The sequence below is a fragment of the Cyprinodon tularosa genome, unplaced genomic scaffold (assembly GCF_016077235.1).
Source record: "Cyprinodon tularosa strain WSP-4 unplaced genomic scaffold, ASM1607723v1 ctg1194, whole genome shotgun sequence".
Taxonomy (NCBI): Eukaryota; Metazoa; Chordata; class Actinopteri; order Cyprinodontiformes; family Cyprinodontidae; genus Cyprinodon; species Cyprinodon tularosa.
The window spans coordinates 34-18606 of record NW_024037997.1 but is presented as its reverse complement, the minus strand read 5'-3'; the positions used below and the strand labels follow the sequence as shown (position 1 = coordinate 18606).

General features: G+C 39.4%; 1 protein-coding gene across 1 annotated transcript in view; it reads right to left on the bottom strand.

Moving 5' to 3' along the window:
* The window catches only part of si:dkey-183c6.8 (protein O-GlcNAcase), a 29326-nt gene extending 10965 nt beyond the window's left edge, over positions 1 to 18361 (bottom strand). The window contains exons 1-11 of the mRNA XM_038269270.1: positions 18088 to 18361; positions 11633 to 11684; positions 8407 to 8504; positions 6885 to 7015; positions 6625 to 6796; positions 6439 to 6537; positions 2624 to 2893; positions 1423 to 1509; positions 810 to 1285; positions 549 to 723; positions 38 to 94 (exon numbers count right to left, since the gene is read on the bottom strand). Coding sequence (XP_038125198.1) covers positions 38 to 94; positions 549 to 723; positions 810 to 1285; positions 1423 to 1509; positions 2624 to 2893; positions 6439 to 6537; positions 6625 to 6796; positions 6885 to 7015; positions 8407 to 8504; positions 11633 to 11684; positions 18088 to 18256 — 1786 coding nt within the window. The 5' untranslated portion in view covers positions 18257 to 18361. The remainder of the gene's footprint in view (positions 1 to 37; positions 95 to 548; positions 724 to 809; positions 1286 to 1422; positions 1510 to 2623; positions 2894 to 6438; positions 6538 to 6624; positions 6797 to 6884; positions 7016 to 8406; positions 8505 to 11632; positions 11685 to 18087) is intronic.
* Positions 18362 to 18573: the final 212 nt, after the last annotated feature.

Here is an 18573-nt window from a genome sequence, read left to right as displayed (position 1 = left end):
CAATGAGAAAGGGTTAGAAAAATGATAGACTACTCACAGTGAAAGCAGTTCCTCCAGGAGCCGAGGCTTGAGCTGTCACTCAGCACTCGCCCGTCTGTGGAAAACAACAAGAATGTGTCATTCAAGTATGACAACTCTAAGAGGGCTTGCAGCTGAACAACAGGTGTTCTAGCTTGTTAATATCAAACAGCTTTGTAATGTACTCTGTTCTTAATGCTAAGGAATTGTAAAATGGAGCTACTTTTGAAACAACTGGAATAAACTCTCGTATAAATGTTTAAATGCATACATCATATTAAAGACATATCTAACTTTATCAGTGTTTCTTTCTTTTTGTTTTATTTATCTGTTGCAGCACATCATGCATTACTTTCAGTATTACATACTGAAGTTAGAGAAGAGCGTAATGATCACAGAAAATAAAAGTCAGAATTATATCTGTAGCGCAGTATATGAAAAAAGTCAACAACTAGTGAGATAAAATATCAAATATGAATATTTCAATGTTATTGAATAACTTTTTTCCCTCCCACTATCACTGTCCTCACCCAGCCAGCATATGAAGGCTTTGGCCACCAGAGCGGTGTTCCTCAGGTCCCACACATAAGGGTACAGGTCATACAGCACAGCCCTGTTGGCTCCTCCCACTACGCTGCAGTGTAGCTGAGCTATGTCTTCACATAGAGATAAGAATCTGGAGGCTCTCCCACGCCACTCGTCAACCTGAGGACACCAGAGAAAACACAGTGATGCTCATCTGTGATGTTCTTTTGTTTATAACTACTGAGAAAGGAAATGTCCTGAATCACCTTCTGAGGTTGTGGCTTCTTGCTGTTTGCACCAACTAGGTGGCAGTTTGATTTTAGCCAGGTTAGGTCTTGCAGGAGTTTCTGGGCTGAGGGACCATGCTCATGGGGGAGATAATGAAGACCAACGAGCAGCCGCACCTGGGCCTCACTTAGTAACCCCTTTCCATTGCAGAGTCCACGACCCTGTGCCCGCTGTTCCCGCTGTGCCCGGCCCCCACCAAGAGGTGCTGCCGACTTTGATGCTGCAAGAGGTTGACCTTGTTGCTGTGACCGTTTTTTCTCTCCTTCTCGTCCCTCTTTATCTGCTTTACTCAAAGGTGGGGATGAGGGTGGAGAGCTGGAATCAAGTGGGAAGACTGGAAGTTTGGGCACCGCGTGGGTGGCTCTGAAGGTGGAAGGACAGTCAGACCTGTCAGGTGTTTTGGAACGCGATGATGACACAGAGGCACGATGGTCTGCTTTTGAATCCTGCCGACCTGAAATATTCATTCAAACATAGATCTGTGGTGACTTTAAGTGGCGCTACTGGATACCCCCTGAAATCATGGGATGCAATATATAAACTAACAGTGATCTAAAGACCCACCTAGTTCTTTTGTTTATACAATCTTACCTGCTTGCAGGGGCTGGTTAAGTTCTTCCATCCAGTCATGAAGTGCAGCTGTTAATGCTCTCTCAGGACAGTAGTTATATTCCTCTCCTGAAATATATAACTTTAGTTAAATTGCTTGAAATTAAGGCTAGAGGATCATCACTTTAAAAATTTGGAGAATATTTGACGCAACTAATCATGCAGTTCTTCTTCACCAGCTTCCACATTGCTTGGATCTAAAAGGTACTTATATCAAATTGGCATATTTGAAATAACTAGTAGTTTTTTTCTGTTTCTAATTGCTGTTCTGAAGCCATTAAAATGTATGTTGTTTGTTGTCTCCACTCGTTTCAGTGATATTTCCTTTCACAAAAACTATCTGAGTCTCCCAAACACAAAAGGAATGTTACTTCTTCCACCACCTTTCCATCACTACATAGAGGAGAACCTTAACCCCCTCAATGCTTTTCAGCTGCTTCTGTTTTTTTTTGTTTTTTTATTTATTCTTCTCCTATTCCCTATTTGTCTCCTAATCCTCATGTGTGTTTTCCCTGATATCTCCTGGATTTTGGTTTTCTGTATTTTGCTTTTGGACTTTAGCTTCAGTTGCCACCTTTGCTTATTAAATCTAGAAGTAATCACCTCAGCTTCCGTCTCATCATTTCAGTCCTCTAAAACCTCCACACAACCTGACACAACAGCTATTTATTGACATTGCTTTGTTTGATTTGACTATAAATATTTCTTTTGTTTAAATTGAGATGTGTGTGTAACATTTTCTTATCAAGTAATTTTGTTGATATAACTTGAGGAAGAAAACACAATATGATATAAAAATACTCAATAAAAGCATGTAGTGGTCACTCTCTAGTTTACACTTACTAATGATTACCCTGACAACTGTGTAAATTGCAAAAATTAAATACGAAGGACTACTTAAAATATCATACACAGTGTGATTTAATCTCTATTGAATAAATAATTATGAATAATTTATGATAGTGGAACACATTAAGACTATAAAAAGCTACTTTAAACGTTGCAACTACAGAAAATATGTTCTGAATACTGTTAATTGTATTTTATAAAGAATAAGTAGGAAATTCCAGAACCAGAACTAGTTTGTCTGAAAATCAGGAATAAAAATAAGTTTAGTCTGTTGGTTAAAATGCCTGATTGAATTGCTTGAACAGACTGATTAAACAGAAGGGCATTTTGTTACCTTGTACATCATCCTTTTCAGCTCTGTACCAGCTACCCAGAGTATGCAGTGGGATGTAATTGGCTTCAAATTCACAGTTGGGATTGAGCAGCAGACCCCTCAGGTGGCTTCTAATGTGAGGGTCACGGCCCTTGAAAGGCCCCAGAAAGAGACGTCGAGTATCATAGTCATTAGCGTGCAGGTTGTCCCATATCAGTGGGGGGCGCTGTAGGACTGACTCCAACTCAGCAAGGCAGTCTAAGGACAATTTCCTGGAAATGACTTTGCTACCTGTGAGAAAGATAAATGGAAACTCTGTCATTTTGATGATAGACTAATTTCTGAGGTCTTTAAACTATTATTTGCACGTCTAAAAGATATTATTAGCAGGTTAAGATTGATATCTGAGAAGACCAGTTCTCTGATGTTCTTCAATTAAATTCAGTACAATTCATTTTATTTATATGGACCCAATTCACATCACATGTCATCTCAATGCACTTTACAGATAAAAATTAATTCAGATTGGTTTAAAGTTTAGGCAAAACCAGTTGAATGATCCAGTCATTGACTTGAAAAAAATGCTCCTCCTGGATGAGCTTGCGGCGATGATTTTTGCTTGATCTTTGCCCCAAATAGGATGGTTCCTCTGATCTACCAAACAGTTGGACATTTGAATTTAGCTATAACCCACTATGGTGGTTCAAAGTCATAAACACCATGTAGTAGTAAATTAGCCTTTGGTTGTATTAGTCCATGAAGGCCCTGGCACACCTTGACTTACGTACAAAAAATCTGGCAAAAATGCTGGCATATATTGGATAAGTTATCGATAAGTTTTGTATAAGATGTTCCCACACATAAGCACGCTAGAGCACACTGAAAAATGCTGGCACAAGTCAGCATATGGAAGGTATGAATGCTCAAAATTTTCTGACGTATGCCATACATGGAGCGTAAGTTACAGGTAAGTTATTTGATCATTGACATACGCTACGTGTATGTTACTCATAAGTCATGGCGTCTAGCTTATCCAAAACCTATGAGTAACTTGTGAATAACTTATGTGTAACTTGTCAAGAACTTATCTCCAACGCATATCAACGTTTTTGACATGTTTTAGACGACCACTGAACGTGTTTCTAACTTACACCTACTGTTTAATGGCGTTTTGGTATGAAAAGGAGTTCACAGGAGGAAACCGTCAGTACTCCTCCAGACTTGATCCCCATTAAAGGGTGAGCCAGAAGGTGAGTGTGATGGTTCCTTGCTGTGTTCACGCCCACGGCCATGACCAACAAACTTCTTAGCAGACATGATGCTGAATCTGCTGCGACTGTAAACCTTCTTTCTTTCTTTCTTTCTTTCTTTCTTTCTTTCTTTCTTTCTTTCTTTCTTTCTTTCTTTCTTTCTTTCTTTCTTTCTTTCTTTCTTTCTTTCTTTCTTTCTTTCTTTCTTTCTTTCTTTCTTTCTTTCTTTCTTTCTTTCTTTCTTTTTATTTATTCTTTTTTTGGCAGGGGGTAAACAGCAGCTAGGTTAATACTGGGATCAAAGAAATCTCCTAACGAGCAGCGATTTAATTGATGCTACGTAATGTCCATGAAATAAAGCTTGTGCATCATGGGCATTCGGCTGCCGTGTGTTATGCATAAGTAAGGCTGTCGTTGAACATAAGTTCTGGAGTCATTATGAATACACGATGCATGTGGCCAAAATTGAGAAAATACATAAAAAGTTCAGGCTATGCCAGTGTTTTAGGAGATTCTGAGACGTCAGGCATATGCTGGCTAAATCGGCAAGGTAGGACAGGGCCCTAACTAAACGTGCATTGGGTTGGAAAATAACCCAAACTAGGTTGCTTTATATATTAGATATTTTAGAGTCTATAGCGTAGGTATAAAGTTTTTAAATAAATCTGTTTTGGGAGAAAGTTGTTTCCTCGTGCAAGAGGGCAGATGCCCACATAGGCAAAGGAATGGCAAGTTTATTAGTATAGCACAATTTAATACAAGGACAATTGTTTCAGTACAAGGACAAGTGTTTAATTCAAAGGGAATTAATTCAAAGTGAACAATAAATGTAGAAAAAAAGCAAATCAGGATAAAATCAGCTAGTAAAACAAACAAAAAAAAGCTGGACAAAAACATTAAATGTACACTATGCAACCGGTGTTGATTTTCCAGCGAGGCTCCCCCCAGAGGGCGAAAGTAAAAGTACACTGTCGTAAATATGCACAGCTGTTCTCCTGGTTTCTCCGTCAAGCCAGGCGCGGTTGTTTTGAGCTTAGCAGACAGGCGAACGCTACGAATGACTAATGCTGCGTTCACACTGGACGCAGCTGGCGCGACAGAAGCAGCGAGTTTACATGCAAAGTCAATGGTTGACGCGTGTCAAGGTGCAGCAAAAGGTCCTGCGGCGTGTTTTGAGCAGCAGGCGCAGCGCGTCTGAGCAGCTGAAGCAGTGCGTCGGGTGCGTTTAAGCATCTGCCAGAGGCTGCTGATGAAGGGATTCCTACTGTCGGCGCACCGCTGGTATGTGGGGGTCTAAGTGGCTCCGACAGAAAAAATATTGGAAGGCAGGATGATAATCTGAATGAACTGACGGCACTGATTACGTTTTAAGGTGTATTTTCTCACTTAAAAACATATTAAAACTACTTTATTCCCACTGATCACAGCAAATATAGCTGCAAGGCAGAGAAAGGATAGTGAAGCTCCGCCCAACGCGCGTCAGACACATTTTTGCACCGCGCAGCCAGAGCAGCAAAGCTGCTTCAGCCGCGCGTCAGAACTAACTGGTACAAGCAGCAAAAATGAAGCAGCAGACGCGACTTTGCTGCTCTTGCTGCGTCCGGTGTGAACGTAGCATAACTGCACAAAGATCACCACTGTGCTAGCAACGAGCATGCTTTTAACTGGGGGCATGTAGCAGTTCTCGCCGTAAAGCAAGACCGACTCTCGCGAGACTTCTGAGCCTGTGGGTGCGGGCCGAGGGCTCCTGCAATTGCAAGTGCGGTATTTCCCCCACAGACCACCAGGGCGGCCGAGAATACCTTTGTTCAACCTGAAATGACTCATTTAATCATCCAAAACGTTATGGAACACATTAATTAACTGAAAAATCTTGCATAGTGTGCCTTTAAACTAATAATAATACTTCAGTATATAGTTTAAGTTCAACAGCCAAAGAAAATTCTAAACAATTTTTTTTTTTTTACTATTACTTAAAAAGACACAAGCTTTGAGGACTTTTACAGTCATCTGGAAGTTTTTTCTGGATAAGTGGAGTATAGGAACTAAATGCTGCTTCTCCATGTTTGGTTCAGCAGCAACTTTAAACTTTCTCCATGTTTAAAGCAGACACTTGTTTAAAGCAGGCACTTTTTAAAGCAGACACACAAATGTCCTGAAGCCTACAGAAAACCAATATCTTCTATGAAATTCACACCTGGGTTTATAATCTAAAGTCAGAATCTCAGCTAACTTTGAAGATCTTAAAATAAAATAAAAAAACTGCTTTGGCATCTTAATAATCACATGTTCCAGGGAACAACATAAATAAAGACCTGTTAATGAGTTACCCAGATGGAAAGCATAACCTGCATGACATAACTTCCTCATGCCTTTGGCAGCAATACAACTGCCACTCCTAACAACATTCCTAAATGCATAACAACTTTATCTGCAAGATTCCTGCAGCCTAGGTAAATAAATCAAGTCAGCAGCTGTTGAATATTGATAAGAGAAATCACATAGCAATTAACCTAATCTAGTTTAATACCACAACAACGAAAAATCATCTGAGACAGCAAGATTACACATCTTTTTTTTTTTTACCTGTCCATATCACTGTTATGTTAGGTAGAAGGTCTTCTCCAACTGTTTGCAGGTAGGGAGATTCAGCCACACTTGGGGAGCACAGAGAACCACAGTACTCTAACAGTGAGAAAGAAATAGAAAATAATGGTTCCTGCTGTGAAAACTCATTGGTGGTGTTTTATGTAGACTCGACCTGAACTTTACCTGTAGGGCAGAAAAGGAAGACAGGTGGCTCCCCCAGGAAGCGATAAATCTCATTAGTTACTGTGATCTGAGCATGGGCAAAGGAACTGAAGGCCTCGCTGTCAGCCTGGCACATGGAATGATCAATGTCGTCAAAGAGAATGGCATATGCCTGGCACCCTAGATCTGATACCTGGCAGAGGAAGAAACGAAAACAAGTTAGGCTCTGGCTGACTGAACAGTTAGGTGTGTTTCTAAAAATTTTAAGAAGGATAACAAGCCTGTTTCAGCTTGCGCTTTAGCAGCGTCATGTCGAAGGAAGAGGAGAAGACAATGTCCTGACCAGGAGAGAGCGCATAAACAAACCTCAGACCCCTGGACTGGGCTTCCACGATAAGAGTGTGCAACTGAGCTGTGAAGAAGACCGGGTAAAGGAAAGGAACGATTCATAAATATGAAAGTTAAAGAGATATACACCAAGTCTGGTAAATAAAATGGTAGAGAAGGACCTATGTTAAAAGAATAAGAGGACCCTTTCAGCAAATTTGAAACCTCGTCCACAAGTTGAAGTCCCGCCCACTTCCTAAACCCCCCCTACCTACTCCCAAACACCACCCCCTGCGCACCCCACCTCCTCATACACACACACATAAATTATTTTCATTATTACTATTATTATTTTAAATTATGCAAAGGCATTTAAAATCATCCATCATTGCTTCTTGCTTTATGTTCTCCTTGTTAATCACTGCCTCAAATGCTATAGTGATAGACAAACCTAGAACATAAAAATTCTAATACATATTTAATTTTAGTTAGTGTGATATATTTACATTATTATCCTTTTCTTTCTTTATGTTGTACATGTAGAGCTCTAATGAAGACTGAGAATCCTTGGGTTGACTGTTACGAAGAGGTAACAAACCAACTAGGCTGCCAGTTCCTTCTCCTGCTCTGTCCATTTAAGTTTAGGGTAGGACTCCCCATCTTGCCTGCTGTTGGTGGTCAGACCACCCAAACACCAGACGTCATTTATCTGTTGGTTTTAAGGCTAAATCTGGTCCGTCCATCATAGTCTTGATTTAGTTGGTGAAAATTGGGCTTTGTTCAGACTTTGTCCCACTTAAGTCCAATCAGAGACGTTGAAAAAAAACAGTTTTCAACAGTTTTTCACCTTTCAAATTTTTAACCGAATGTAGAGGTTGTTTGGAGGTAAATCATGTCATCTTTATAAGTTGAAATTTTATTTCCAACTTATTTTTTGCTTGGTGATGCCGGTTTAAGCAGGCTGACTTCTGTGGGTCTGCCCAAGACTACAATGCAGCTGCACACTGCCTAGACCATTTACAACTTCCAAGGATTTTGATAGGCTAAAAAGGCCCAAAATGCATTTTCTCAAAAATCAAATGGCCAGTTTAATATTTAATGACTGTGGAGGACAATAACAGCGGAGTATTGCAAGGTTTTATTTTAGACATTTACTGTTTTCTTTGTAAATCCTGGCCCTTGGGTAAGCTTTTAGAATACGTAATATTTTGTTTCATGTTTGACAGATGATCTACAAATGTATGTGGAAATTATGTTTAATTGTCCTACAGAACTGAAGATAAATAACAGAAACTGTGATGTTTGGAAATCGCTGAGTAGCTAACATCAATCTGCTTAAAACCTTGCTGTTGTTTTAGACTCTTTCATATTTGACAAGCAAATAAGCTTAGTTATTAAATCTAGATGTGCGTTCTTACTAAAGTTATGGTTTGTTGCGTGAGTAGCATGATGGAAGTATAGAATGAAAACACAAACCTTCTTCTTCCGGAGAATAGACTTCCCTCCACAGAAGTCTGTGTTTCAGGTCATCTTTGGGACCGTACAGGTAGGTGTTCAACCCCCACAGCTGCATCCTGACAGGAATGTACAAATGACAATTTTTGTCTCAATGCTGTAAAATAACAAAATAAGCTTCACTAAATTGATCTAAGAGGCTGATAAACATCTGTCATTTAAATGTAATGTCAATAGAGAGGTCAGAAATGTGTTCCCTGAATATCTTCTAAACTGTGCTGTTGCTTCTGTTGACTTTATTTTACAATCATGTAAAACAATTAGGACACCCTATTACATGGATTCTTAATCTTGACCTGATTCTTCACAGTAAAAGAAAGGAATTTATTTAGGGTAAAAATAAATACATATTAACCATGTTTTTAACTCAATAACCTTGTTAGGATTCCAGTTTGTGTGTGTTGTTTTTCTGTGTTTTTCCTCTTCCTACCATCAGGCAGTGGCCTGTCCTTGCTAGGCCTCCCTGCACACCTGCGGCTCGTTGGGTCATTACCAGAGTCATTACTTGAGCTGCGGACTGTCACCACCTCGACGCCAGAGTGTTTGCCAGTATTGGGTACTCTAGCCTTACTGAGATTAGCTGAGTCTAACCTTTGCCTTGTCTCTCTGAGTCTAAGCTAAGCCCTCCTGATCCACTGGATAAGCCTGGTCCTTCTACCCCCCTTGGAAGGAATAATTTGAGTCACACTAAGCAAGGGGAAACCTTCACCAGATCTGTTCAAGTCCACTTCAGGAAAACCGGTCACAGTCCGTTCCATTGCTCCTTTGGACCTAACGCAAGTCTGCCTGTCCGCCCTCCAACGTGTTCATTCATCTCAGGATTAAATCCCCCCACAAACTGGACCCAAGGGAAACCAAGAATCCCCCTAAAGTGAGTCTTCTCCAGCTATTCACCAGTCTCAGTCATTTTCCCTATGGACCTTGAACTGATCTTTGTGATCTCCCCTTCAGAGTTTCCGGTTCCGGTTCACCAGACCGCTGAAGTCCCACTGAGAAAACCCTGCATATTATCTCTCTCTCTGTTTTTGTCGACCTCTCAATAAACCTGTTAACTTTTCCCCTGGCTCTCTGAGTTCTCTCACTGCTGGTGCGTCGTCAAACTTCCTCCAACTCCATCTCTCTGAGTCTTACCTCCTTGTGATAGTCTTCTCCCTGATGTCTCCATGGTTTCTGGTTTGTTTGACTTTTTCATGTTTTGATTTTTTTTTATTTTTGGATTTCCTGCCTCCCTGTTCAGTTGTTTGTTTATTCATCATTAAATCATCTAGAAACTCACCTCTGCCTCGCTGCCTCTACATTTGGGTCCACAAATCTCAACCAAATCCTGACAAAAACTAAAGGTTTGAAAACATTAGTTTGTGTGTAATTGCTATTTCTAGGGCCTAATGTCCTTTATTTAGTGAGTTAAGACTATTAAGTTCTCTAATTTTTAGGATTCTATTTCACTGAGCAAGACTGTATAGCAAAAAAAAAAAAAAAAACAAATAGCCAAACATTAAGTCTTGAGCAGCTACACTAATATTTTAACCAATAGTACTGGTGCATTCAGTGATAATGAAACATCTTAATAAATACCCTTTATTGACTTTTTCAAAAAACAGTTTTTACATCCATTTTCAGTGCTTTAAAGAGATAATTCTGTACAAAAAGATGTTTGGCAGAGAGAGGAGAAAAATGACTAATAGAACAGCAAAAATCCTGACAAAAACAGAACAATTGTCTATATCAAGGTGGAGTCACTGACAGAAAGCAAGTTTCTGAATTATAAAGAGAATAGAATGTATAGTAGTAGTAGAGATTAAACTAAATCTACTTTAGTGACCCTTTCATTTAACCAGCTTCTCTGTTTTTGTCTCTGTTCTGTATGTTCCTAGTCATCTCTGGCACAGAAGCGATCTTAGTCATTTCACCCTTCGGTCCCTGGGCAGATGGCATGATAGCCACCTCCACAAAGTGCCAACCTACGTACCTACAATACATACGATTACGCAAACACAGATACTGTGCCACTCACAGTATCACTCTGCCAAACCTATTAACCACTCAAGTAGCTATGTTGGCACTCCGCATTTGAGTCCCAAATGAAACGTCTCTATTATTAGATTTTGAGCCCACACTCTCAGCTGCTGGTGGAGTTTTGGAGGTTCTCAGAGTGTCTTCTAAACACATGTTAATACCAATATGTAACATTTTAATGACCTACAGTAATCCTAACTGTTTGGTATATGCTGCAATTGAAATTACAAAAAGAACCCATGTAACCCAAACAAATGTGTTACAGGTACTTTCTCCCAGCTCCAAATGTGGATTTAAGAGTTAATCTTTCAGGTAAGATCAGCTTGGCGTTAAGAATGAGTTGGTTCTCTTCGAGCTGCAGAATATGATGATAAATGAGAGAAGATGGAAATCCTTCACTCTTCATAATGCATACATTTTCAGCATGTTTGAGGCACTGCTCACCTTATTGCTCACTTACTTTTATTATTTCCCTTTAAAAAAATTGATAACTAATTCTATTTTTCTTTTTTTTAAGTAACAATTAGTCAGTGAATTGCCAAGGGTGCTGAGTCACAAACAGCTTTTTTCTCTCTATGAGCTGGGGAAACTGCTGATGAGAAAATGTTTGGCACTCAATAGAGAGCGCCATAGTTTTTTTTTCAGCTGTGACAAATTTAATTCAAGGATAAAGGTGCCATTTTCATTCAAAAGTACACAGCATTCAGTATCTGAATACCCTGACCAATAGTTTATCTCTTTTTATTTTTTGTCCTTCCGTTATTCGCTGAAATAAAGCTACTGTCCCTTCTTTGAAATAATTTCTTCAGGAAAGTAACATTTCACTGCCTTCCATTTAATCCAAATTTACACAAAGAAAAAGATTTGGCAGTAATGGAGACATTTTGAGCAGGGCTATGGTATTAAGCCATATTTCAAAATTCCAACATCTTGCAGAACTTTGTTCTATTCATTAATTGAAAACAAAATGCTTGTCAAAGCAATTTTTTAACTTCTATAATTTCTTAAAAATAAAAAACCCTAAAACTTCGAGTTAGACTTAGAGCTGCAGTTGCAGTAAAATGTGGTTCTTCTAAGGTTTGATTCAGGGGAGAGGGGCTTTTTCAAATGAAGAGAACAAATACTCAACAGGCTTCATTTAGCATAAAGAATGAGTGACACATCTACTCACCACTGAAAGAGAACTTTTCTCTGATTCATAGACCAGGGTCGACCATAAAAACCTGGTGGGAAAGAAAATATAAAATGAATACATTCACACTAAAATACTCTTGACTTTACCTTTCCATTAGTAACCCAGACATTAGACATTAATTATGTTAGCCGATTTTAGGGCTGAAAACTTAGACAGTATGTCAAGTCAAACCCATAACCCGACTCTGTCACATCTGTTTAATCTGAGCTGGATTACAGCAGATATATGATCTACTGCTTAGTCACAAAAATTAGACAAATACAGTTCTTTTATGAGCGTTTCATGTTAACATTCCCCCCTGTAATCTTACTGATATGGGCTCAGATTCCAGTCAGAGAAGACGCTTCTACTCTAAAGGACTAGAAGAGAATTCAACTTTTATCTTCATTACACTGTCACAAGTACCAAGCAACAAAATTACCTCTTTGCATTTAACCCATCCCCTTAGGGAGCAGTGGGCTGCTATTGTGCACCCACCCCCTGCGGTGTGGGGGTCAAGGGTCTTGCTCCAGGACCCGGAGTGGCAGTCCATGGAAGTGGGGCTTTAACTCAGAACCTCTGGGATCCAAGTCCCAACCTCTAGGCCACCACTCTGCAAAGCTATAGCTATAGACCTATAGTTACTTAAAAATGAACCTAGGAACAATAAGGCAGTCTACAAAGTTCTGATCTCAGTAGGAAATAAATGGGTAGAGCTAATGTGTGTCCTATTCAAAAGCCCTAAAAACATGACTCACTGGATTACTAAGGAAGAATGGGCCGCAATTCCAGCAAACCTTTGTGGGAGGCTTAAAGAAGGATACCAAAATCTGTGTCCCTTGATACATTCTAACTTGATTTATATCCAAAAGACATCCTTTGAATGCACCGTAATGTTTTGAGTTATGAAAGGTATTAAAGTTTAGAATCAAGTCTATGATGGATAAGTAGGGATTTCTTAGAATTCCTTTATTTGTTGCTAAATTCAGGCCACTGCATCTTCAAAATCATTTTATGGCAAGTTTTATGGCTGATTTAACTGCAGTAAAATTGAGAATTTAAAACATTAAAACACAAATAAGTTTGTTTTGTTAAGTAACTAGAAGAAAAATCTAAGTCAAAGTTCAGAGGTGAGACCTCTGCAATCTCAAATAAAAACCTTCCAAATAGAGAATGAGCACTTGAGGTTCAGCTCACTGATAACTGGCTGATGCAACTACCATGCAAAACATATAGCAAGGCAGAAATATTTGAGAACCTCCAGCGCCTTGTCGCAATATACCTTCTGTATTTGGTTTAGGCATAATTTAGCTGCATTCACACCACTGCATGAAAAGTGGGATTTTCGTCAATATACGGCACTGTAGATTGTCGTGGAACTTCAGGTTAGCGGCAGTTTACGGCAATTTGCAGGCTTCGTCGAAAACTCCCGTAAATTGTCAGAAATTGACGTGGAATTTCTTAGGCAGTGTTCCCCCCATGCCTCCCCCCCATGGAATTCTAGGGGAGGCTTTAACATGTAAATGAACATGCTGTGAGCTATACAAATGCAAACCAGGGTTGCAGGGGGGGTTTTACCCCAAGTGACATCTTTCTGAGGAAGAAAATCTCTGATAGAAAGAGATCAGGCTTAGTATAGCCTCTCACATTTTAGCTTGAATTGATTTATTTAATTAAAGTATAGAGACCAAAACAGATCTTTAGCCGACAGAGCAATACATTTAGAGCAGTAATTATTTTTAAAAAAATTTGCATTTAAGATAAAAAAATAAAATGTTGTCTGTCAATATGCTCAATTCACAATTACTTAAGTGGAAAAGTTTCAAGAAATGAGTCTGAGATGATTCACTTTATAACATGGCGCATTATCCTGTTGGAAGTAGCCATCAGAAGATTGGTACACTGTGGTCATAAGGTCCGGCCAGGTCAAGATCCGCAATTGCAATTGCACCAAACAGGAAAAAGAACATCGACAAATTCCGGTTCGTCAAATTAAAATATAGCAGCAACAGATCGGTGACTAGAAATTATAGCACAATTCTTATATATATATATATATATAAAAAAAAAAAAAACTAACACCGTTTATTTAAATGATTGGATCCAAACTATTGGTTATTCACCAACGAGGAAGCAGATTTCTCATCTCCATCAAAATATTTATTTTATACCGAGGGACTTAAACTTTAATGAAATCCATTCAAAAGAAACTTCTTATTACAGGAATGAAAAGAGATGCTGAGTTTGGAAGTAGTGAACAAGTTCATTAAAAAAAAAGCAGTTTTGAATTATCCTTATCCCCGTTACAAAAATCTACAAAAATATATATATATATATTTGGGCAGAAACTGAACATATGCTGGATGATGGTGGGATTTTTTTTAATATGTCATATTAAATTAAGCGCTCACAGGGTTCATACAGGAATGAGTGACTCTAATTTAATGCTATTTAAATGCTATTAGAAATGATTTTAATACCATCAACAAGAATCATGTACACAAGTTATTAGTGTACATGAAATATGAAGGAGCTGTAAGCAGAGTTCCATGACTCCTGTATGTATGTAAACACACACACACACACACACACACACATATATACGTATATATATATCCTCTAGCTTTTTCTCCGCCTGGAGCGATATAATATATCTGACGAAATTGTTTTTATAAGCATTTTTTATTAAAGAATTATAAATGCTTCGATAAACATATTTAAATAATTTTAGTGCCAATTAAGGCCTTGATTAAAAAAAAAAAAAAAAAGAATGATTTTTTAATTATTTTTATTGATCCGCGGAAACTCTGGTTCATCTCGCGCATGCTCTGTACGATCTCCAAGAAACTTAGAGCGGCGGGGTCTGGATCCACAATGGAGGATGCTGCTTTGCTTTGTGCAGGCGGTCTGGAGCGTCTGGATTTCGGGGTAAAACTCCTCTTGGACGCGATGGCGACTCTGAATCGAACAAGAAGAACTCAAAGAAGAGATGCTAGCGGTAAATATATGTTCGATTACTGCCTGCTAAGCTAAAAGCAGCCTAGCCTAAGCTACCGGCTAATAGCAGCCTAGCTATTAGCCTATCTAGCCTAGCCTTGCAAGAACAAGCTTTATTAAAGTGTATTTTTTGTGATTACAGGAAGCAGTATGCCGTCTTAACAACTCGGAGACTAATTGCAGGCGCTATGAACCGGAGCAAGGGTAAGATTTAAAGAATATGCTTTCATTCTGCGGTAAAAGGCAATGGATACGGATAGATACCGATCATAGCTTTTACATTTTGTTTTCACAGACTACTCTCGCCTCACAATGAGGCGGTGACCTCCTATTTGCTCGGAGCCATAATCAGCAAGTCCAGATTTGCACGATGTTGATAAAGACGACATTGTGTGTAAGTGACTTGTTTTAATGTTTTCTCCTTCCTTGTTACTGTGACTTGCGTTTGACTTTTTATTTATACCACTCTCATTTAATTGTTTTCCAGCTGCCTGTAAGACGTATTATGAGACGGTACGCAGGAGCTTCAGATATACGCTGCCAGCCAACACGCTGCGTGCGGAGGCTATCTGCTCGGAGTCGGGCCAGAAGAAAGAGGGTAAGACTTTATTTGGTGACTATTTTTCAGGTGCATTGATAGATGTGTTGTGTCCATACGCAGTGCCCTGATTCATTGTTTTTTTTTTCAGCTGCTGAAAGCGAGGCAGAGTGTGCTAACAGATGAGGAAGTGGAACTCTGGAAGTCCGCCTTCCTCGGCGGTGTCTCTGGATGGATTGTACGGTCGCCGCCATTTCGTAGGCCGGATCTCACTGAACTCTGTGTTAAGCTGCAGTCCCGGTTAGAAGCGATGCCGAAGAACAGGGCCACGCACAGTAGGCGTCTGCACAGTGCACATCGGACCTGCCTCGGAGGGAATGCTGCCAGTTACCTCCAACCCCGAGGAAGCAAACGGACCCTTCACGGACTTTTAATTTTTAGAAACGCATGTGTTTGGATACGCGTTGTATATAGTTGTGTGTGTTTCAATAAAGCTCTTTCTTTGCATAAACAGCTTCCTGCAAATGTTCATTTCCTGTATAAATTCATTCATGTCCTTGATGGTAGCCTAATAATTGTGTAGTAGTGTAGGATAACATAAATACACACCATATGAATGAATAAATATATGAATGAATAAATATATATATATATATGAATAAATATATATATATGTAAATATATATATATGCCAACCAATCACGAGCGACTTTACTTGTTTAAAAAGAAGTGGTTCCGTCCAATACTCAGTAAGAAAATTAAAGCCTGGCGTGGCCACGTGTGGTTTTGCTGCCAATCACGAGCGATTTCATTTGTTTGAGAATAGTGGTTTCAGCCAATACTGAGTAGGTTATTCAAGCCAGACCTGGCCAGCCGCGCGGGTTTGCTGCATTCATATGCTAATTAGGGCCATTAGTACAGCTGATCGCTCTCCACATACGTCACGGTACGTTTTCGACAATTTGTGGCACGACAAACGCGGACAAGCACGGGTTGCAAATTGTCGGAAACTGACGAAAATCAGGCAGATCTGCGGGAGTTTACGGGGGTTTACGGGGACGAAAATCTCACTTTTCATGCAGTGCACTCCATCACATTTTCTATTCTTAGAAATGAGAGCATCCCCAGTGTCCCACCCAGTTGTGTACGGTATGTTATTGAATACGTCTGGAGTGTGTGTGCATGTGTGCAAGTACAGTAAGTGGGTCAGACTATATTAAATACAGTCCAGACCCCTTTCCTCTGCATGCCTTTGGGGATTTTCTTCATTAAAGCTTCGACTTGCAGCTGTGTGACATTTCTAGAACTAAGTGCAATGCTCCCTGCTAAGCCAAGATAGTGAAAATATATAGAAACCACTGTAAGGTTTGAGAAAAATAGGTTATAGGAAATACAAAAAAACAAATGTGCTAGAACAATTAGCTGCTGGGTAACACTGGAAAAAAAACCAATACCTAATAACTTTTTTTGGTCACCTGTACATTAAAATCATAAACTGAATCAGATTAAATATGTTTTCTGAGAATTTCCACTCCTTCACTAGATATGGATATACTTTAGTATATTCTGCTGCAAAATGAGTCTTATTAGGGTACCTTGAGTTTCACAGCCCCCCCCTCACCCATGCTCTCTCCATTTATCTCCTGGTCGCAATCTTTACTCACTATAGCAGCAACGTCCACCTCTCCCTCTTCGTTTTTTTGAAAGAACGTGTTTATTTTGGGAAGTTTTTTTCCGTTTTTTCCAGCAGCTCTTCTTTCCTTTTTCTTTTCTGGAATCCGCTTAAGTCCCTTTTCTTGGTATCCATCGTCACTAACACATTGTAGGTACCGGTTATGGTTTTAATCTACGCTCTTGATTACCCATAATTCCAAGTCGTATTGGAAAAAAAAAAAACTCAAATACATCGCTATTTTAAGATCTTTATTGCGGTTTGAAACATATTATAGGAGTGCATTGTTTACCAACCATCTAATGAACTATACACAATTATTAACATAGTAATTAGAAGTTCCACTGTCTGCTTTGCTACTGGTGTTGTGTTTAAACGACTCACCATCCTGTTGAAATCTGCCATATTTTGGAGTATAGATAAGGTCTGGTCAGGCAACCTAGTATCAGATGGGTTTAAGAGGAATTTTTCGCACCACTACATCTGCAAAGAGACGTCCTAGTCTACAATTGCTTGAGGGCCTACGAGGAGTCAGTGACGGGGCCCCTAAGAGCTCTGGGGTCTCTGCTACAGATAGTTACACCATTGCCTACAGACCTCTGGCATTTGTCAGTGATACTGCACTAAAAAAAATGCAGTTTTTGGCCTTTACTTAATCATGTTTATTTACTTTAACACAATTGTTTCATGTCAGCAGGGTGGGACATAAAACATTTGTTTTAAAGTAACTAAAAATGATTCAGTTAATGCCAAAAATTGTTGCATTATTTTTTGTCAGTGTGGCATTCAGCTTATTCAACCTATGAGGGGTATAATTTATGCGGTGAAAAATATTAAATTGAATTTGCATGTGATTTGTTGATATTAATACTGTTTGAGATGATTTTAGTAATCTGCCCCAGCTTTTATTAGTTTTGCTTTTTATCAGCACATCTGTTTTTATCAATAGCAAGGTTAAACAGATGGATATTTTAAACATTTTAAATCATCTGGTCTTCAGATCTCTACTTTAGGCTTGGCTGATGCCCACAACATCATCATTTGCCAAAGACCTTTTTATCCAAGCTTATTTTTCCTTTATTAATATGTAAACACTTACACGCCCATCTTACAGCAGCTGCAAACGCTCGGTTTAATTAAAGGCAACGTCACTATCATTTCCATCCAGAATATAACGTGCAGAAAAAAACACACTAAAATCAAATGTTATTATAGTAGGTGATTGATGAAGTCGGCCGCTCTCACCTTCCACCACCCCACAAAGGAACTGCTTCCCCTCCTCCATCCTTTCAGCACCGCTGCCTCCCTCCGCTTCCTGTCGTCCTCTAATGGCCGAGAAAAGATGTTTTTTTTTTCTCCCCGTTGATCGGCTCAGATTCCGGGAATATTCTTCATGCTTGCTTTCGATATGCATCCACTTCTTCCTGTTCCTCTGTTTCCTCTCATCCTGGTCCTCCTCTCTCCACCAGCGGAGGATGCTGTGCTGCGTTCAGGTGCTCACGGAAGCGGAAGCTTTAACGCACTGAGGAGATTTCGGGCAATCACGCGTTTTTCTAAAAATAACCTCACCTGTTTGGAAATATTATTTTTATTTGCTGGAATTATAATACTTTATACTGTTATGGAGGGTTAAAAGATGGAAATACAAGCGCATTTGATTTGTGTGCTTTGTAGAGCTAAGCTCATTGTACGGAAGAGGATTAGGGCCACTGAAAAAAAAAAAAAAGTTAA